General features: G+C 36.2%; 1 protein-coding gene across 2 annotated transcripts in view; it reads right to left on the bottom strand.

Moving 5' to 3' along the window:
• LOC110019398 (transmembrane protein 87A) overlaps nucleotides 1-19638 on the bottom strand; it is a 65672-nt gene extending 46034 nt beyond the window's left edge. The window contains exon 1 of one of the 2 annotated variants that reach the window (XM_020717035.1): nucleotides 19117-19638. In XM_020717035.1, coding sequence (XP_020572694.1) covers nucleotides 19117-19358 — 242 coding nt within the window. In that variant the 5' untranslated portion in view covers nucleotides 19359-19638. The remainder of the gene's footprint in view (nucleotides 1-19116) is intronic. The other variant, XM_020717036.1, reaches the window with a different exon arrangement.
• Between the last annotated feature and the right edge of the window lie 3529 nt (nucleotides 19639-23167).

Here is a 23167-nt window from a genome sequence, read left to right as displayed (position 1 = left end):
ACATGATCTACGGGCACAAAGATGATCAAAATCTTGAAAAACTAAGATATAGGCACATTAAATATAGTGTTTTTTTCTGTAAAAATTTCCCGTTCAATATACTTATATAATTATAGCACAAAGATTAATCTGTGTTTGCGAACATATACAACACAATATTCCGAGTAAACTAACAAATTAAATTTGCATGTACACACAAAGTTATCAATAGCCACATAAAACAAGTAAACAGAAAATTTCTTTAACATGACTAATATAGTAATATATACCATAAATATCTCATTTGTTCACAATTGAAATTTTTTCTATAATTTTGAATGTTGAATTTGAAATATGACATTAATAGCCATACAGAACACTTGTAGAACCATTTAGAAATATGATTGCTTCATAGGCTACTTGCGCTCCAAAGAAACATGTATTTTTTTTATTTTTTTCTTGTGGTATGCCGCACTTCAATCATTTAGCTGTTGAGATTAATGGAGATCCGGTCCACTATAATAATTTGGAAGTAATTATTTAGGCCTTATTTGATTTCGGCCTGCACCGCCAACTTCCCTATCCCCTTCATGTGGTCCAGCCAAATTCTTCCCACGGTCCCGCCAACTCCTGACGCGGAACCGCGTAGCCGCGTGAGATCTTCCCGAAATTTGCTTCTTCAGGCTTCTTTCTCTTGTCATAAAAGAGGGTCCGCTTCTAAGTATCTCACCATCCAAAACACTCTCTTCACAACCCATGACTGAAAGGAGAAGAAAAAAAGCCTTTGTCTTTTTCCCCTTGGATTCTTGTGCTAGGTGGCTTAGGGGATTCCTTTTGTTTTTCCCTTCCCTTTTCTTGTTTCCCTTCTCGTTTCTTGGGTTGTAACGTATTTAGAGAGAGGGGAAGAGAGAGAGAGATGTAAAGAGAGAGAGAGTTTTTCTTTGTAAACGTCGAGGCGCTCGACGGTGTAATTTCCTCTAGTAGTAAAATCCTCTGCAGCTCCATGGACGTAGGCAATTTGTCGAACCACGTAAATCTATGTGTTTCCGCTGTGTTTTCTGTTTTACATTTTTCTCGATCCGATTTTTTGCTTTATTGTCGACGTTCTTCATAACAATTGGTATCCAAGTCACGGTTTGGTCTAAAGAAGAACGATGGCCGGAGATAAAGCGAAGGTTTCGAAGATTGAGAAATTCGACGGCAGGGATTTTGGCTATTGGAGGATGCAAATAGAGGACTATATCTATAGGAATAAACTTCATCTTCCGTTACTAGGAAAGCGACCAAAAAAGAAGGAAGAGGTTGAATGGAATCTGTTGGATCGACAAGTTATGGGGGGTATTCAACTAACCCTATCGAGATCTGTTGCTCACAACGTCATCAAGGAGAGGACGACTGCAGATCTAAAGACGACTTTATCGGATATGTGAAAAGCCATCGGCGAATAACAAAGTGCATCTAATGAAAAAGTTATTCAACTTGAAGATGACGGAAGGTGTGTCTGTCTTTCAGCATCTGAATGATTTCAACACCATTACAAATCAATTCTCGTTTGTTGAAATTGATTTTGACGATGAGATACGAGTGCTAATATTGTTGGCTTCATTGACAAATAGTTGGGAAGTCATGAAGATGACTGTTAGCAACTCTGCAGGTAAAACTAAGCTGAAATATGATAAAATTCATACTGTTAGCAACTCTGCAGGTAAAACTAAGCTGAAATTGATAAAATTCATGACTTAATTCTGGCTGAAGAGGTGCGCAGGAAAGATTCTGGCGAGGTCTCAGGTTCGAGTTTGGCACTGAATGTTGATTCCAGAGGCAGATCACATGACAGAAACTCAAACAGAGGAAGGTCAAAATCAAAGCACAAAAGCAATAACAAGTCAAAGCTTGGTCAGCAAGCAACCTGTTGGAATTATAGCAAAACTGATCACATAAAGAAGAACTGCAAAAATCCTAAGAAGACGGAAAGCGTCAGTGCTACCGCTGTAACTGAAGAAGTGCAGGATGCGCTATTGCTTGTAGTTCATAGCTTCGTTGACAACTGGATACTGGACTCGGGGGTTTCTTTTCACACATCTTCCCACCGAGAGTTAATGAAAAACTATGTTACGAGTGACTTTGGGAATGTGTACCTGGCTGATGGAGCAGCTTTGAACATGTTGGGGATGGGAGATGCTGAAATTGCACTCCCTAACAAAAACAAATGGATCCTACAAAAGGTTAGACACATTCCTGATTCCTGCATTCCTGAACTGAAAAAGAACCTCATATCTGTTGGACAACTTGATGAGGGAGGTCATTCAGTAGTGTTCTCTGATAACACCTAGAAGGTTACCAAAGGAGCATTGTTACTGACTCGGGGTAAAAAAACTGGTACGCTATATATGACTATTGGTTTAATTAACAGTGTTGATACTGCAATTGTAGAGAGCACAACAGACATATGTCATTGCAGGCTTGGGCACATGAGTCAGAGAGATATGAAAGAGCTTCAGTTCATAGGCAAGCTACCAGAACTAAAGTCAGTTGACATCGGCATGTGTGAAAGCTAAATTATGAGGAAGCAGAAGAATGTCAGTTTCCTCAAAGGTGGCAGGGAGCAAAAGACAGAAAAACTAGAACTGGTACACACCAATGTGTGTGGGTCTTCCCCAATGGCATCTCTTGAAGGCTCTCACAATTACGTTATTTTCATAGATAACCACAACATAAATGTATGGGTTTACTTTCTGAAGTACAAATCTGATGTATTTACTGTGTTCAAAACTTGAAAGATCATGGTTGAAACGGAGACAGATCTAAAATTGAAATGTTTGAGGTCTCACAATGGTGGTAAGTACATCGATGGTGGGTTCAAGGAGTATTGTGCAGCTCAGGGTATCAAAATAGATAAATCATTTCAGGAAGACCACAACAAAATGAAGTTGCAGAACACATGAACATGATCATCAATGAGTGTGCTAGGAGCATGAGATTGCACGTCGGACTACCGTCAACCTTCTAGGCAGATGCGGTCAGCACTGCAGTTTACCTGGTCAATAGAGGGTCATCCGTCCCATTATATTGTAAATTACTCGAGGAGGTCTGGAGCGACAAAGAAGTCAAAATTTCTCATCTTAAGACTTTTGACTGTCTTTCTTATGTTCTAATCAATCATGATGCACGTAGCAAGCTTGAGACTAAGCAAAAAAATGTTATTTCATTGGCTATGGAGACGAAGCATTCGACTATCGTTTATGGGATGATCAGAATCGGAAGATTATCAAAAGTAGAAATGTGATCTTTAAAGAGAAGATGATGTACAAGGACAATACTAATACAAATTCTGAAGTAGTTCCTCAGAAATCGGAGTTCGTGAGGTTTGATGATCTACCAGAGGTCACAGTACAGATTGAAGATGGGAATGACGAAGAGAATGGGTCTGAGGCACCCATTCCTATTATTTCGCAGTCAGACTCAGAGTCATTCACTACTCCAGTCGTCGTTTGTAGGTCAGTCAGAAGCAGGCGTTCACCACAGCATTATTCTCCAACTTTTTAACAACATTTTGCTGACAGACAGTGGGGAACCACAGAGCTATGAAGAAACCTTAGCAGATAAAAATTCTAGCAATTGGAAGCTGGCCATAAAGAAAGAGATGGATTCCCTGCTAGAAAATCAGACATTGGAGCTCACAGCACTTCCACCAGGAAGAAGGCATTGCACAGCAAGTGGGTGTACCGGGTGAAGACTGAGCTGGATGACAGTAAAAGGTACAAGGTCAAACTTGTTGTAAAAAACTTTCAACAGAAGCAGGGCATTGATTATTCTGAGATTTTTTCTCCTGTGGTGAAGCTCACAACCATTAGGATGTTACTGGCTATGATTGCTACTGAAGATCTATTTCTAGAGTAATTAGATGTGAAGACAGCCTCTCTTCATGGAGACCTTAAAGAAGACATCTATATGCGCCAACCTGAAGGGTTCGTGATACCAAGAAAGGAAGATTAAGTTTGCAGACTAAAGAAGAGCTTGTATAGCCTGAAGCAAGCTCCCAGACAGTGGTACAAGAAGTTTGATAAACTCATGTTCAATGCAGGGTACAACAGATGTTAGACAGATCACTATTGTTATGTCAGGTACATTGACAACTCCTATATCATTCTATTGTTGTATGTGGATGATATGCTCATTGGAGGGGCCAACATTGATGAGATAAATAATCTTAAGAAGCGAATGTCATAACAATTTGCAATGAAGGATTTGGGAACGACAAAGCAAATCCTTGGCATGAGGATTGTCAGAGATCGAGTCAAGGGCACGTTGAGGCTTTCACAGGCTGAATATGTGAAAAAAATGCTTAGCAGGTTCAACATGAAAAAGGTCAAGCCAGTTGGCACATTCTTGAGCAGTCACTTCAGAAGCAGCAAAAATCAGTCTCCCAAGACAGAGGAGGAACAAGACTACATGAGTAAAGTTCTTTATGCTTCAGCAATTGGTTCACTTATGTATGCTATGGTCTGCACCAAACCGGATATTGCTCATGGAGTAGTTGTTAGCAGATACATGAGTATTGGTTCACTTATGTATGCTATGGTCTGCACCAAACCGGATATTGCCCATGGAGTAGAAGTTGTTAGCAGATACATGAGTAATCCAGGGAAGGAACATTGGAAAGCTGTGAAGTGGATCTTGAGATACCTACGAGGCTCTTCAGAAACCTGTTTGTGTTTCTTAAAAAAAAACTGGAGATACTGGGTTATGTTGATGCAGATTTAGCCAGAGGCCTTCACAGTAGGAAGAGTACTACATGTTATGTTTATACTCTTGGCGGTACTGCGGTGTCATGGGGCCCAAATCTACAGAGACGGTTTTTTTATCCACTGCAGAAGCTGAGTATGTTGCAGTGTCAGAGGCCGCTAAGGAGATGATATGGCTGCAGAGTTTCTTAGTAGAATTGAGTAAGGAGGTTCAGAAGGGCACTCTCTACAGTGATAGCCAGAGCGTCATATTCATAGCCATAAATCTAGCATTTCAATCCAGGACCAAGCACATTCAGATCAGGTATCACTTTATTCGATTATTGTTAGATGACAGACAATTACTACTTGAGAAAATTTGTGGAAACAAGAACCCTGCTGATATGTTGATCAAAGGTGTTACACTCGAGAAACAGAAGTTGTGCTCAACTCTAGTTGGTCTTCTAGCTTGAAGACACGGCCGTGAGTTGCAGAGGTAGAGGATATCACGTTAAAGAAAAGGGGCGACGTCACTAGTTAATGATGCAGTCAATGGGTGATGCATTCAGTGTCCAGTCTCCAAGTGAGAGAATTGTTGAGATTAGTGAAGATCTGATCTACTATTATAATTAAGAAGTAATTATTTAAGCCTTATTTGATTGCAGCCTGCACCGTCAACTTCCCTCTCCCCTTCACGCGATCCCGCCAACTCCTCACGCGGAACCACTTAGCAGCATAAGATCTTCCCGAAATTTGTTTCTTCAGGCTTCTTTCTCTTGTTATAAAAGGGGCCCCACTTCTAACTATCTCACCATCCAAAACACTCTCTTCACAATCCACGGCTAACTATCTCACCATCCAAAACACTCTCTTCACAACCCACGGCTCACAATCCACGGCTATAACAACAACAACAACAACAAAGCCTTAATCCCACTGCATGTGGTCGGCTACATGAATCCTTTCCTAACCCACGGCTGAAAAGAGAAGAAAAAAAGCTTGTCTTTTTCCCCTTGGATTATTGTGTTAGGTGGCTTAGGGGATTCCTTTGTTTTTCCCTTCCCTTTTTTTAGGTTGTAACGTATTTAGAGAGGTGAAGAGAGAGAGAGAGGAAGAGAGAGAGAGTTTTTCTTTGTAAACGTCGAGGACGGTGTAATTTTCTCTAGTAGTAAAATCCTCTGCAGCTTCGTGGACGTAGGCAATTTGTCGAATCACTAAAATCTGTGTGTTTCCGCTGTATTTTCTATTTTGCATTTTTCTCGATCCGATTTTTCGCTTTATTGCCGATGTTTTTCATAACATTAGCAGTAACATGTTATAGAGTTAAAAAAACAAACAAAGCATAAAATGAATAAATATAATTAGTTAACCAAAACACCTTTATAAGTCATAAAGCATTCTGGAAGGATCCTATAAAACAAATCATAATAGGAACCTTATAGTGCAAACATTTCTTCAGTCGGCAAGAGGGCATATTATCAACAAAGCCAAACTTCCAAAATGGGGCATAAAATGGCATAAGGATCAACAAAAAAATGGCCTGCGGTTTATTTAAAATTACATGTTAACAATTCATGAAGTATACTTAATTATCAATAGCACTTCGGCATTAGCATTCATAAAGTAGACATGATCTTGTCAATATCAATATTGATGTGTCCAAACAAAGTGCAGAAAACCACAAAAAAGAGTATGTAGTCATCAATAAAACACAAATAAAAACAAATTGATGTGTCACTAATTGAACATAACATACTTAGCATCACAATCATCATCACCACTGGCATCAATCACCTCTTCAACATCACCTTCATTGCCATTGAGAAAAAACATAACTTACAAAGTTGGATAATTGAGAAAAAGTACAGTTCACCATCATCGTGAGCCTAGACCATGTTGAGGCATGTCCCAGCCTTGTCTTAATCGGTTCAATTTTTGCTCAACTCTTATTTTATACAAAACCCTCATACAAAATTTGCAACATATAGGGCAGATGAGGGCATGTCCATGTACGACAAAAACATAGAAGGATTTGTTGAAGTTTATGTATTTCATAGATAATGATAACTTAATAGGTCACCAAACATTAATATAATTTTTTGGGAGGAGATATGAGCAAGATAAACTTTGAGACAATAAACTCCTATCCTGGCCCCAAAAAAATCAATAATAATGAGAAACTTAGGTGAAAAAACACTCATTATTTTTCCTCGTGATAAAAATGGCACTCATTATTTTTCCTCGCAGTAAAAATGATAGCCTATTTAAATTTTCCAAATTTGGACTATTATATGCTTAATTTGTAAATAATGACTACGAGAATAAGAAAAAATCAGTCACGGAAGCCTGAGTTTATGAAAACCAAGGCATTCGTGGCAAGATTTGTGGCAAAAAAAGAATTAATTTGGTATGCAATTTGTCTCATGTTTGTATGCTTGATTTTGTAAATAACGACAGCGAGAGTAAGAAAAAATCAGTCCCAGAAGCCTGAGTTTATAGAAACCAAGGCATCCAAGGCAAGATTTGTGGTTGTTGACCCTCAAATAAACTCAACAAGATAAGTCAAATTGTACATGGCAAAAGCAGCAAAACAGCGAAAGCAACATCGCATAAATTGAGATCAAAATACCTTAATTGAGTTTGAAGTCATTTTAATAATTTCTTTTTGTAGAATAGGCATTGCCTACACACCGAGAATGTTGAAATTGCTTAATAGAGACCACTCAATATAAAAGGCGAATGAAAGAATGTGAGGTCATGTGAATTAGATTAAAGCGTCTCAATCGTGCTTCAATTCACCTAAAATAAGCCCGATTATAAAATGTACTCTGTGATTGTGATCAAAGCATCAAAATAATCTAATAAAGGCTATTTCTTGCTCGAAAGTAACAAAACTGGCGAAATCAACAAATTATTGATGCAACGCATCTACTTTAGGCCAAAATTGCTTTGAACCTTGTTGAGGTTACTCAAACAATGTCACTTGAAAAAACGGACCATACGAGCACATCCAGAGCATTGAAATTGCTTAAGAAGTCTTTCATGATTGAAAGAAACAATACAGTGAAAATGACCGGATTCTAGCACAACGTGGCCGATTTGAGCCTAAATTGTCTCAATGCTCAATGAAGTTGCTCAAACATCGAATGTTCATAAAACAAACAACACGAGCATGTCTAGAACGTCAGAGTTATTTGGAAAGGACACCCATATTGACCTATATGCTGCACTAGAATAAAACATAAATTTAACACGCTTTCAAGGCATCGACAGATATTCAAGAATATTATTAATGAGGGTAGTAGATATATTAACCCTTTGATATTATATATATATAATACAACAACAACGAGACTTTATCCCAATAAGTGGGGTCAGCTACATGAATACTTTTTCTCCATTGTGTCCTATTGAGTGTCATAATTGCATTAATTCTTGTAGATTAAGATCTTTTTTTATGTAATATGCCCTAGTCATTCTAGGTTTCCTTCTGTCTTTCTTAACATAAGTCAAATCTAAAACATCTACTTTCCTAATCGGATCATCAGATGGTCAACGTTTACTTTGACCAAACCATCTAAGATGACTCTCTAATTGTGTATGCCACAAGGGCTACACCAACCCTTTCACAGATAACTTCGTTTCACACTGCCTCTTAAGTGAAACCCACTCATCCACCAAAGTATCCTGATTTTAGCAACACTTAAACTTCATTTTATGCTTCTCTTTTAAATGCCAACATTCTACGCCATAAAACATTGCAAGTTTCACCATCATCTTATGAAATTTTCCTTTTTTAAGTCTAAGCAGTACTTTTCTATCACACAATTGGTCTGATGCATTCCTCCACTTCAACCAACCAACATGAATTCTCCTAATAACACCCCCATCTATATCACCACCATTTTGAACAATAGACTCGAGATATTTAAAACATCCACACCTTTTAATAAATTAATCACTCATAATTACAACCCTGCCACTAGAGCTACTACTACTAAAATTGCATTTCAAGTATTCAATTTTAGATTTAGTGAAACAAAGGCCTTTAGACTCCAATGTAGACCTCCACAACTCAAGTTTTTTCCTGAACTCTTTCTCCAGTCTTATTCACAAGAAGGTATCATCATCAAAAAGCATACACCAAGGTACATCCTCTTGTAAATGTACAATAAGAGCATCCACAACCAAAGCTAAAAGATATGGGCTTAAAGTCGAAACTTAATATAATCAAACAAAAATAAGAAAATGCTTCGTCAATCCTCATTCTGTTTGAACACAAGTAACAGCTCTAGTATACATATATTTAATGACTTGAATATAAACTTGAATATAAGTCATAATCTCTAGAACTATTCTTGAAACCTTATCATAACTTTTTTCTAAATCAATAAAAATCATATATACACCCTCCATACTCTCTTTGTAATTCTCCATCAAGCCTCTCAAGAAATGTATAGCTTCCATAGTAGATTTGTCTAGAATAAATCCAAACTAATTATGAGAATTTTTTTTATCACATCTTAAACTATGTTTAATTACATTCTCCCATGATTTTAAAATATGATGTATTAACGTAATTTATCTATAATTTGTACACTCTTGTGCATCCATTCATTCTTAAAAATGGGGACCAAAATACTCTTCCTCTAATCCTCAGACATCATTTTAGTTTTTAAAAAAATATTAAAGAGTTTAGTAAGCAAATAAATTCCCAAACCTCCTAAATATTTTCACCTTCAATCGGAAAACCTTCAGGTTCTACTCATTTTCCACCATAATTTTCTTTAAAATCTCCTCAACTTTCTTTTTATTAATGTGATGGTTAAAATAAAAAAAAAATTATTATTATTAAAGATATTAAGATCACTAAGGTCAATCATATTTTCAGAAACTTCATTGGAAAGTTTATCAAAATACTTCACTCATCTATGTTGAATATTTTTATCTAAGAAAAACACATTCTGATTTTTATCTTTAATACATTTTACGTAAATTAAATATTTATTATTCTTTTCTCTTTATTTGGCTAGTTTATACATATTTTTTTCATCTTTTGAAATACATCTTTTGTCACTTGTTTAATAATGTTTGTTATTTATCTCACATGGAATTAGTTTCTTCAATAACATCCCAAATCTTAATGGCTACTCATAAGAATAATTTTAATTATCTTTTAAGTGCACCCATCTAATTATATGATAATATTTCATTATATTTTTTACCTTACAACTCCTCACCTTACAATCTAGAATTACTAATCGACGTTGAGTATCTAAATTTTCACCTAGAATGACCTTACAATGTTTATATTCTTGACGATAAATTTTTCTCATAATAAAACAATCAATTTGTATTTTATTAAATTCATTCTTATAAGTAATAATATGGTCATCTATTTTTTTAAATAAAGTATTAGTAATAACAAAATCATATGCTAAAACAAATTTAGTATAATTCTACATACTTTATTAATCACTCTAAAATCATAGCCAGCATGAATATTTCTAAAATGTTCTATCACTCTACCAACATGTAGATTTAAATCTCCTCCAATAAATTTGTTTTCTTAAAGAGGTATCATTTGTATTAATTACTCTATGTTATTCCAGAATTTTTCTTTTGAATTTATATCTAAACCTACTTGAGAAGCATAAGCACTTATAATATTAAAAATCTTAGTGTCAACAACAACCTTTAGGGCTATAACTATTTCCAATTCTCTTTATTTTTACAGCAATTTCTTTCAAACTCTTATTTATAATTACACCTAGGCCAGTTTTACTGCAACTTCTACATAAATACCAAAGTTTAAAACTTATGTTATCAATCTTCGTGGTTTCTCCAACACAATAGGTTTCTTGAATGCAGGAGATAAATTATCTTCCTATGAACTAGTATATCTACTAATTTCATTAATATACCTATGAGAGTATATATATTCCAAGATCATATCATAATATTAGTTTTATGGACTAACTTGTTTCTTCATATACGTCCATAATGTGAAAATTTTTACTTATTTAACACTACACCCAAGCATCGGTATAGCGACCCTTGCACACTTTTCACTTTATTTAGGTCATACGTATCGCTTCAAGGGGATGCCCTAGTATTTACACAATGATTTAAAGGCTTCATGTCACGATTTTTCTACAAAAATTTTACACTGGCTATTGATTAACTAATGCAACCCTCTACTTTTCGCATCCGCCTTAGGATCCGACAACGACAATGTTAATACAATAAAAAAATATTATTTCATTATATCTTCTTTTCCCGCTTTCCTTCACCTACACAACATAGGGCTGTCAAAAAAGTTTATTGTTCGCAAATAATTCGTGTTTGGCTCGTCGGAGAGTTCGTGTTTGGCTCGTCAGAGAGTTCATGTTTGATTCGTTTGATAAGCAAACGAGATGAACACGAACAATTTTTTTTGTTCGGTTTATAAACGAATCAAGCACGAACAGTCATTTGTTCAATTGTGTTCGAATCGTTATTGTTCAAAATATTAAATAATTTAAAATAATTATATATATATAATATAAAATTTATCATATTTTAAAAAAAAATTATATACTCTAAAAATTTATAATATCTAAAAAAATTAAATCCTAAAAATTATAATCTGATCTTCAGGTTCGTCTCTTATCTTATATTAAATTCTTTAATTTGGTATTTATCTTCAGGTTCGTCTCTTAACTTAAATTTTCTTATAATTCTTTTAAATTTATTTAGTTTCTTTAAGTGAAACATAGTTTTTGGGAGTGAAATCTCGCATATTGCCTTTAGATCTGATTTTTTTATGGATAAGATATGATATTATGATTTCATTGTGAGTTGTGTTTCGGCTATTTTACATTTGTGTTATGATTCATACATGTTTAAGCATTAATTTCATATAGGGTTAAGCTTTTGATAGATTTTGAACAATTCGAACAATTTAAACAATACAACAGATTTGTAGGCTTTCGAATAATTCAAACAATTTGAATAATTTGAACAATTCGAACAGTTCGAACAATTCGAATAATTCAAACATTTCAAACATATTTCAAACAAATCAAACCGAACACGAACAATAACTTCACGAACAATTTCAAACACGAGTTTATTTCAAACACACGTAATTTCAAATGAAACGAACACGAACACGAGCTCTGTTCGTTACTGTTCGGTTCGTTTACACCCCTAACACTACAACTCACCCCCATCCTTACCCCTTTACAAATTTGTACTCTTTTTTTTAGCAATAAGCCCTCTACTGTTGTACATGTACTTCTTTGTACCAAAAATATAATTAACACAAAGAAATTTACATTCATATCACCCTACCCAGCTGTGTCGCCCTTTCTTCTCCTCACTTACAAGATATGAGAGATCCTTCATTGCCGCTGGCAAACTCCCACCCCATATCCACTGCATGCAAACTGAGTCTACTCTCTTTCTCCATGATCCATCAACTTCCTATTGTGAATATGGAAACCGGTACACTACTCAAATTGAAATTTTCTCATTTTTGACAGTAAATTAGATTTGATACTCAAAATTAGTTGCTAAATTAATTATTTTTAATTCCTTCTATGATTTGTTGCAGAAGAGAAAATAAAATAATTAATGGACTTCATTAATTATTTGATTAATTCCTTAATGGGCATAATGCCATTATGAAATTAATAAAGGCATGTTAGCTCCCCTTTTTATCGCTCTTCGGCATTGGTAGTTTTCCAAATTCTTCTTCTAGTGTGCTTCGGTTTGAAGCTCTCGGGTAGAGAGAGAGAGGAGAGGAGAAGATGAGAGAGAAAGAGATAAAGAAAAATAGTGTTTTCTTGTAATCGCCGAGGTGATCGATGGGTGTAATTCCTCAAGCTAATAAAATTCTCCGCAGCTCTGTGAACGTAGGCAATTTGTCGAAAGACATAAACCTGTGTTCCGCTGTGTTTCTATTTTGCAAATTTTCCCGATTTGATTTTTCGTTTTATTGTCGTTGTTTTTTCACAATAACTAGTATCAAAACTTAAGTTCAAATCTGATGGAAGGCGATGACCAAAGATGATGTGATGTCAACGGGGATCGAGAAGTTTAATGACACAGATTTTGGTTATTAGAGGATGCAGATAGAGGACTACCACTATGAGAAGAAACTTCTTCTTTCGTTATTGGGAAAGCGACCAGAAAAGATAGATTCTCTGTCCGGGAATCAGACTTGGGAGCTGATAGAACTTTCATTAAAGAATAAGACATTGCACAACAAGTGTGTGTACCGGGTGAAGACAGTGCTTGATGACAGTAAAAGGTATAATGCTAGACTTGTTGAAAAGGGCTTTCAACAGAGACAGGATATTGCCCATGCAGTGAGAGTTGCAAGCAGGTACATGAGTAACCCAGGAAAGAGCCGGGAGGTACAAAGCTATGTTGACGATGATATGTCTATAAAGGGTTTTACTCTTAAGAAACTGGTCTTGAGAAACTGAAGTTGTGCTCGACTTTAGCTGGTCTTCTGGCATGAAGACCGAGACTTTGAGTTGCATAGGTGGAGGATATCACATTTGAAGAAAAGAGCGACGCAGCTAGTGGATGATGCAACTAGTGTACCAGTCTCCAAGTGGAAGATTTGTTGTGAATATGAAAACTGGTCTACTGCTCAAATTGACATTTTCTTATGTTTGACAGCAAATTGTATTTGATACTCGAAATTAATTGTAAATTAATTGCTCTTAATTTCATTCAATGATTTGTTGCAAAAGAGAAAATGAAATAATTAATGGGGCTTCATTAATTATTTGATTAATTTCTTAATGGACATAATGATATGATGAAATTAATAAATAGGCATGCTAGCTCCCCTTTTATCTCTCTTTGGCTTTGGTAATTTTCCAGGTTCTTATTCCGGTGTGCTTCAATTTGAAGCTCTCGAGTAGAGAGAGAGAGGAGGGGAGGAGAGAAGAGAGAGAAAGAGCGTTTTCTTGTAATCGTCGAGATGATCGATGAATGTAATTCCCAAGCTAATAAAATCTTCTGCAGCTCCGTGAACGTAGACAATTTGTCAAACCACGTAAATCTGTGTGTTCCACTGTATTTTCTGTTTCGCGAATTTTCTCGATCCGATTTTTCACTTTATTGTCGTCGTTTTTCACAACACTTACATACACCTCTTCCTTGGTGAAGTCTCCCTTCCTGTTCTCACAAAGACCAAATAGAACTCCCTGTCACTGTGCTCCCAAAGCCTAGCCGCAACCCACTCTAATTCATGTGAAACTACCCAAACCGTCACCCTCTCCTTATTCTCGGATATTGAGCAGCAGCATTACCTCGACCCAGTAGCTCTCGTCATTCACCGCAACTCCAAGTTCTCCAAACGAATCCAGCTCCCACAACCTCCACATGTTGAGCCTTGGAAATCACCACACGCAGTTGCTCCTCCTCTTTTCAGCTTCTCCTCAAGCCACCGAAGCATTACCCAAGAGTCAAACACCTCTACAATTACTCCTAATCAAGTCAAGGCCTAACGCCAGAATCGTAACTCCTCTCTCATACGCCACTATCGAGAAAATTAGCGCAAGAAATTGTTGTAGTTCAGCATCGGCGATGTTGTTGTGTGTGAAAGAGGTGGGGACTTGAGCTTATCGGTGAAGATTTTGACTGATGGATTGGCCTAAATATAAATTTTCAATAAAGACGATGGAGATATTCCTAAAGCTTACTCTTTGAAGAAGAAAACCATAAAGCAGAAGTGGTTCAAAAGTTGTTGATATTATAATTATTGACTGCATTGGTTATCAAAAGAATTAGCTAATATGTTAGATCTTTGCCTTAACCCTCAAAGCAAGAAGAAGAGGGCCGTCATTAGCTAAACAATCTTTTTATCACAAGCAAAGCTTGCAAGGAGTAGCCATTATCTCCAAAATGTCGTCTACGGTAGGCCTTGGCGATTTGGGGAAGACAACTCTCCTCTAACATGTCTATGAAGATGAGATTACAAGGCATTGTAATATTAAGATGTTGATTTATGTTGCCCAGCTCCTTTGGAATGAAAAGCCATTACAGACATTGTGGAATCTCTCAAAATGGAGAAGCCTGATTTAGAGCCATTTGATGCATCTAAAGTCAATCTTGCATCAAGGTGATGTGCAAAGTTCTGGTTCATAACCGATGACATTTGGGAGAAAGAAGAGGCGCAAAATAAAGGCAAATGAGATGTGGTGCGGATGATGGGTCGCCACACGTGAGCAACCGTGCACTTGTTTCAACATGGAGGGGAAATCTTTTATGCTTGTCTTTTTTTTTATGCAGGTGCTTGAACACGTGCACACTTTATTAAGCATGGTGGGCAAGAAACACGTACGTATCATGTCGGCCCGAATGGAATGGCCCTGCGTGTGTTATTTTTTGGTGCATGTACACGAAGCTCTGTGCACGTTTTTTTTAAGTGATGAGTTATGAAGACATCCAGACCGCATTATCAAAAAACAACAATTATGCAAGTTTTTTTAAGTATGGTAGGAATGTCTTCGCTTCCCGATGTAGCCCCCCAAACGGAGATGGCGTCGGAAGCCTATCAGATTTTAGATTAAATGAACCCACAACGAACAATGCTTAACAAACATGTTGAAGATACAAATGATTGAAATAAAAAAATATGTAAGTTTTAAATAAAAAAATGAACACATGATTGGACAACGGAGGATTCAATAGCTCATGGACGAGCGTGAACGAAACCTACAATAATTCGACAATTTGCTAACGGGCACAGATATAACCTCTCAATGAACATTCAGGAAATATTGTGTCTATATTGAAGAAGTTGAGCGGGAACCTGATTCATACAAACATTTAAATGTGAAGCAAAAGCTCATCTACAAGCAAAAACAAGCACTAAATGATCAAATCACAAAGACTTAAATTTTCATTTGCAAGCACTAGCTAACCCTCATTGAAACCTAAAGATTTAGTAAAACTCGCGGTTGGATCTGCAATACTTCTAGACTAGAAAACAGAAGGTGTTACTCGAGGGATTTAAAGTGAAAATTTGAATGTATTTCAAAACAAAAAAATCTTTATTCAAGTTTCTAAACTTTGAGAATCCTAAGCTTAAACTCAAATGCATTACTTCAAAGATCGTGCAAGAATCTCAAAACCAATGCATATCACAAACACCTGAATGTGCTTCTATCAACTTATACAGTGCTCATATATTTTGTTCGAGAATGATGTGTGAGCTGCATAAGAGTTTATATTAAGATGTGTTACACCTCCAGATGTGTGTAGATTATATAAATTTTATGACAATCTTTTTTCTCTAAAATTGGATTCAACATTATTAACCTAAGCACGCTCTCAAAGATTGTAAGTTCAACATTTGGCCAGTCTGGCTTTCCTCTTCAACAGGAACTAAGGTTTACAATGTTTGTGCCCACTCTAACTAATTTGGTCTTCCCCCTCACAGGGATGGGAGCCGACAAGACTAAGCCCAACTTAGCCAATCTGATCCTCCTTAAGAAGATTGGAGCCAAGACTGACACCTTTTTGAATGCTCAATCTGCTAAATTTAATCAAATTATAAAATAAAAATTTTAATCTCAATACCCCGAGGATGACCGTGTTGAATGCGGATTTCAACTAAAGGAATTTATTCTTAAAATCAAACTTTAATATTTTACAATTTTAAAATTTTATATTAAATCTATCACTTCAAAGATTAAGAGAATCTCATCCATCCTCCGCAATAGTTTGTCGAGGATGACAAATTAAGATTAACCAAAACTCATAAAGAGCTACTTTCATATCATTTATAATATTCAATTCACACTCAAAACAATCCCACGCCAATAAGAACGTGACCCATGTCCTCTTTATGTGTGGTTTGACCCAATGACTCCACAATGAAAAAGTTACAACTGGAGCCCTCTGATCAGTTGATTTAGCCAATAGGCTCCATCAAATAGTTTGGCCAATAGGCTTAATCAGGTAGTTTGGTCAGTAAACTCTATCAAGTTGTTGGGTCAGTAGACTTCATTAGTTGATTTGGCAAACAAACTCCACTATTAAGATCATGGCTATTGCTCGTATGTTCCCCAATAATTTTGCTTATTTCAACTAAGAACAATAAGGTATGCTTGATAAGGCACAAAACTTTTTGTTGGCTAAGGCGGCTTAAATTTGTCCCCTTAGACATTCACCTCAAGTCTATAAGATTCTCTTGAATGAAGCAACTCATGGTTGTTGACAATGATCCTTCTATTAAGTTGAGTCGATTATCTCCTCTGACAGAGTAAATCAAGGTTCAAGGCAATTTGGGATGATGTAATTAGGGGATGTTGATCAGGTTCGTCATCATTCTCCCACCATCGGCTCTAAGCTAACACTGATAATTTTATAATTTCAATTTGTTGCTACTATTTGTTAAACATAAACACAATGACTGGCTTAATTGAAAATGTTATCCCATTTTCAGGAGGAGTAATTAACCATAGATTTTTTGTGCATATGGGAAACCTCGAAGCCCAAATCTTAAAGTCCTCGCAAAATGATAGTAAAATCTCTAGATATTGTCGTATCTACTATCTCATGTGCCTTCCAATAATTTGACCTGGAACCTCATGATAAACTCCCTCATATCATTTCTCATATTCTCATTCATTCTTTTCTTTTAAAGGGAGGCCAAGGAATCGAATTTACAAAGCCCACACTGGCAAAAAAATGTATTAATTTGGTATTCAGTTTGTCTAGAGTTTTTACCAAGCTAAGCATTGATTTCTTAATTTATATGATAGTTAAACTATCATTACCCACGTTGCTAACCTGAATGGGATTCAAGCAGAACATACATACATGCCTGGATTTGCCATAGTCAAAGCCATCGGGTTGTCCAAAAAGCTCATTTTTCGCGAACAGCTCGTGTTCGGCTCGTTAAGTAGCTCGTGTTCGGCTCGTTCGTTAAGTAAAGGAGTCGAACACGAACAAGTTTTAAAAGCTCGAATTACAAACGAGCTGAACACGAACAGCTTATCGAAATAAAAAAATTATATAATTATTTATATAAAAATATATTACACATATTATTTATATAATTATATATTATATATATTTATATCTAAGTTTAAATCGTAACTGCTCTTATGGTAATGTGGTTATGCGTCTTGTTTTGCATACATTTGATTTAGGTTCGAATCTAGCAATTTACATCTATTTTTTTCATTTTAATTTTAACGAGTCAATTTCGAGTCGAACAAAAACATGAATATTTAAATCGAGTCGAACACAAACACTTTGTTCACGAGCCACTTTCGAACACGAGCCAATTTCGAACACGAACAATTTCGAACGAGCCGAACACGAGCCAAGCCTGAGCTCGCTCAAGCTCGGCTCGTTTACATCCCTAAAGCCATTAAGGCCTGAAATTTTGGCTGCCCAAGCAAACACGCCAAGATTTTGAGCATTCCCTAAGTTTGACATAGGTGTTGGCAGTTGCTACTTCGACAACAACATAGGTAAATCCATGTTTGTTACAACATTGCCAATTAGGTAGTTTAGTGACAAGAAACAAAAAGTTACTATTAAGAACATAGGTAAAACTCACACTTAGCAATGCTTGTAAACTTGCACGAGCAACAATGAGATACTCCAGCTCTCACTAGCTCTTCAAGGAGAAAGAAAGAGTTAAGTTGAATTAATCATTTACCACTTAACTCTCTATGTATAAAAAGAATAGAAAACGATGATTATTATTAAACCAAATAAAAAGGTTGTACATTTTGATTAAGAGGTAAACAATGAGAATGTTTTATTTTCACACTTTTTCTAGTGATCTAGAATAAGAGCATGCTAACATCTATTCATGTTAATACATGGTTCTATTGTCAGATATTTCTAGGAAAATCTACCGCGAACTTTCACTATTCACAGGAATTAGTGATTGAAACAGGAATTAGTGATTGAATACGCCAAAAAAAAAAACGATAAGAATCAGCTCAGAAAATGTTTAACAATTGAGCAAAGATTGCAATGAACATATTTTAGTCATGCCCTAGTATTATGAATATATTATTGCAGACTGTTGAAACCTATAATGATATACACCCAATTCATATGTGATACGATTGCACCCGGAGGTGAGTGAAGCCTACAAAACAGTCATATGTTTCTTCTCTTCGGTCCTGGCGCAGCCGATCATTCTCGACAGTAAACCTCGACCCAAAAAATAGTAATCACGAGTAAATCAAGATATTAATTCGCCATGCCACTTCAAAATAAAAAACAATAACGCAATAGATTCAACAACCCGAACAACCGGATCTCCCGGTCCAGTTCTACTTTCTATATCAACAAAAAGGAAAAAAATCTAAACGAGGAATGCGTAAAGCAAGCAAAAGAAATAAATCAAATCCAACGAAAACAAAGACAGAAAGCATACTGGATAAATGATTTCCCATCGGAGGATGAGGAATTGATGCTCGCCTCCGACGCGTAAAGGCCCTCGCTACCGCCATGGAAGAAAAAGGAATTTGAGCGAGGAATGAATGACCCATTCTTGTACTCGTGTATCGAGCCCAAAGAAAATAAAGGGCTGCTTAATAGAACAAGTAACCCTAGAAGAAAACCAAGGGAGATCAGATCTGGAGGATGAAGAATAAGAATTGCTCCTAGAGCTCCCATCTATCTTGCTTACTACCAACAACGATATCGCAGCAGAATAAAGAGAAGAAATAGGAGAGGTGGAGGCCGAGCGCAGCGCACTGAAGCTGGTGGAATTCTACTATTGGAGAAGCCGATCTCGAAAATGAGGCATAATTACTCGGACTGAACCATCGAAGTGATCAAAAAGTAAACTTTCCATTCACGATAGTATGAAAAATTAGTAAATTGCCACCCCGTCGACAAAAAACTGAACATAGTTTCGGACGAGGATGGGTATTCCAGTAATTAAACTTTCTGCCATGATTTTCTTACACAAGATTGCTGCGGCTGATGGTCAATTAATCCCATGAGGCTCAAATAATTATGAGATTTGTATAAAAATTACATAAATATTTATATATTTATATATTTAATTTTAAATTGAATATTTATTTATGTAACTCGTTTTTAGCATCACATTAAAAATTATCATTAATCTTTCCTAAACGAATATATTCTTTTATACAGATAACTTAATGTCATTATAATATTGAAGAATGATGTGTAAATATTAATTTTAGTTATTAAACATATAAATAGATAAAAGATTTGTGATATATATGTGATTTTTTTATTGTTATATATCCTTTAAATTTTTTTAAAATATCAATTACCTAGTTTCTATTAAACTTTTCACCTATAATTTATTAATTTTATTTGTAAAAGGCTTTCACTACTTTAAAAATTTAAAAGCTACTTTTATTTTATTAAATAAATAATTCAAAACCAGTAACATTAATGTGTACTAGAGAATTTGCAATAGTAGAGTCATAAATTATCGTCTTAGCGTGCACTAGAATCCAGAATCATCATAGGGGTTAGCCTTGTTGAAATGATTCACTATGAGTTGGTGATTATATGTGCAGACTCTTGTTCCACATGCGGGGAAAGAGTTTCACAGTTTCTCGAATTACAACGATCATGCACAGAAGAGTTCTTGCCCCACATAATGAAATGGTCGTAGCGAGAAGTTGTTGGAGTTTTGATACGTCGTTTTCGAGGCTAGCACAACGTTCGCAACGATGCACTACTATGTTTGGTGCTTCGTGACTCTGTAACATCAGTTGTTCTTCTAATGGGGCTTCGTCGCTCTTCAATGAAAGTCTTGACTCCGTATGAAGCTTTGATGCGATGAGTAAAAAGTAGTTGATGGTGGCTAACGGTGGCTGATAGTGTTTGGTGGCTGCAGAAGCGAAAGGTATTTGTCGGAACTTCAGTGCACAGACAATGTTTGACTTCAGCTCCTCCAAGCTTCGGTCTTCTTCTGGCACAAAGGTTCAAATCCCCCAATCAAGAGGGAGTATGACTTTATTTATAAATTATATTAGAGACCTTTATGAAAATATGAAAAAGAATTCACACTTCAATCAGACGGTCTGGAAAAATTTTGTCAATTTGATGATATTTAGTAAAAATTTGAGTGTCTTAATGATGTCAAAATTGAGCAATCTTGATTTTGTTGGATTGATATCGTGAAGACGCTATAGTTGAGTATAAGCTTGTCAAATTTGGAATTTATTTGACATTTTAATTATGTATTGAAAGCTTTCGAAAGTGGTTTAACAACTAGGACTTGATTTTGACTCGGATTTGACCGATTTTGATATCATTAGATTTGTCTAATTGAGTTTGTCAGTTTGACTGTAAGTTTGATTAAATCAAAATTCTAGGTAACTTTTAATTGAAGTTTGAATCTTTCAGGCTAAAAAATTATTTTGAGATTCGTGTCATGACTTAGATTCAAGCTGAATGATGGAAATTTGTTGGTAGTATATTAGTTTCCTCCCTATTTTCAGACGAGGCTAACTTCGTCGACCGAAAATTACATATATACATATACATACATATATCTATATACATACATACATACATACATATATATACATACATATATATACATACATATCTATACATACATATATATACATACATATATATACATACATATCTATACATATATACATACATATATATATATACATACATACGTATGTATGTGTATATGTAAAGTGTATATTTACATATAAAGAAAGTTTTCGAATCTAATTGGTAGCTAGTTGGTTTTGTTTGTGTGAGGGCATTGGTTCAAATCCCTTGGCCTTCAAAAATTCAAGTATTTATGTCATCGAAGATCGGAAGTGGGGACCAGCTGCTGGAGGTGGTCAGAGCTATGGAGGTTAATTGCCTGTGACAATAAGAGTTGGTTGGAGGCGGCGACTGCTAGTGGCCAACGGTAGTCGATGACAACGGCAGCCAGAGTTGGTCGAAGATGGAGGCAGTTGGCGGCAACGGTTGGAGTTAGCCATATTTGCAGACATTGGTGAGTTTTGATTTTATTTTCATGGAAAATTGATTAATATAGAAGCTAGCATGATAATAGGCAAGATTTGGAGCTTGCATGCATCAAAAGGCCTGAATTTAAATGGAATGGGACTTAATGCTCTATTTGTAAGTTGCCTATAAGAAGGCCTGAATTTAAATGGAATGGGACTTAATGCTCCATTTGTAAGTTGTCTATCAATGCTTATAACCTTTGCTTGTTGGGCCACATCACCCATCACCTTTTTGGCATGCCATATGCCCTTAATGCCAGTCAAATCAATTTTATTACATACCTTCCGTTAGTCACATTTTCTTATTAATGTATTAGACCTTAAGCTCACTCACCTTCCCCAATATACACAAAATAATAATAATAATAAAATTAAAAGCAGCTCGCTCCCTTTCTCCTTAACTGAGACACGTCAGCTCTTCTACCATCTACTCGTGGTCGTGAACCATCCTTTCTCCATCCCCCTCGCTTGGGAGAGATTATTAGGTCCGTCGTTCGGACACCGAGCTACGTCCGGGCAACGACTGTGATACAACCAAGGTTGGATCTCCGTTGTATCACGGTCGTCACGCAATAATTTTTCCTCGATTTGAGCATCAAGCAGCACCTCCAACCAAAGAAAAACAACCACCAATGAACTGCACAAGCGTCTCCATTTCCTCAAATAGTGAGCGCCAAAGCAAGGTGAGTAATTTCTCTCTGCTCTTCTCTCTCTCTCTCTTACATTTGTTATACATGCATGCCACGTATTTCTTATGTATTTTGCTTATGCAGTGCCCAAATCGTATGTATTGACATATCTATTGCCTACATTTTAATATTTGTAATCTCTTACATTTATACCATCTTGTTAGATATGACTCATATACCATAAATGGACAGTGCTAGATCAGGAGCGGAGTAGAGTGGAAGATTCTGTCCAAATCAGGGGAGTTTCTTTATGTGGGTTGGGGGTGTGGTACAGAGTTTGGTAATTATATATTGTACCCAAGGTTTCATTTTTATGTGTTTTCTAGGGTTATAAAATTAGGCTTGTATAAAGTATTCTGTACTTTTTCTGAATTAGTGAAAAGTCGCCTCTCTGCTCCCGAGGATGTAGGCATCTTTGTTGAACCTCGTTAAATCTCTTTGTGTTCTTCTGGATTTGTGTCGTTCTTATTTTTTCTTCGCCCTAATTCCTCAACAAGTGGTATCAGAGACTGGTTCGAGGGCAAGGAAGAAAATTTCAGCGCAAGGAATCAGAGTTTGGCGGCCTGGGCTTCGAGCATAGGACTTTCGAGGGCTTGGAGACTTTCGGTCTCGTCTGCGGAAGATCGGATCACGTTTGGCTCGGTGGCATCCGTTTCAGCGAAGGCCAAAGCTTGGATCGCGACAGGAGAAAGGTCGACAGGTTTCCGCATAAGAGATTCGACGAGGCTTCCGTTTCTATGACGTAGCTACTTAGGTTCGGCGACGA

Source organism: Phalaenopsis equestris, unplaced genomic scaffold (genome assembly GCF_001263595.1).
Source record: "Phalaenopsis equestris unplaced genomic scaffold, ASM126359v1 Scaffold000055, whole genome shotgun sequence".
NCBI lineage: Eukaryota > Viridiplantae > Streptophyta > Magnoliopsida > Asparagales > Orchidaceae > Phalaenopsis > Phalaenopsis equestris.
Note: the sequence above shows the minus strand (reverse complement) of the source record. Positions and strands in the feature narration are given on the sequence as shown.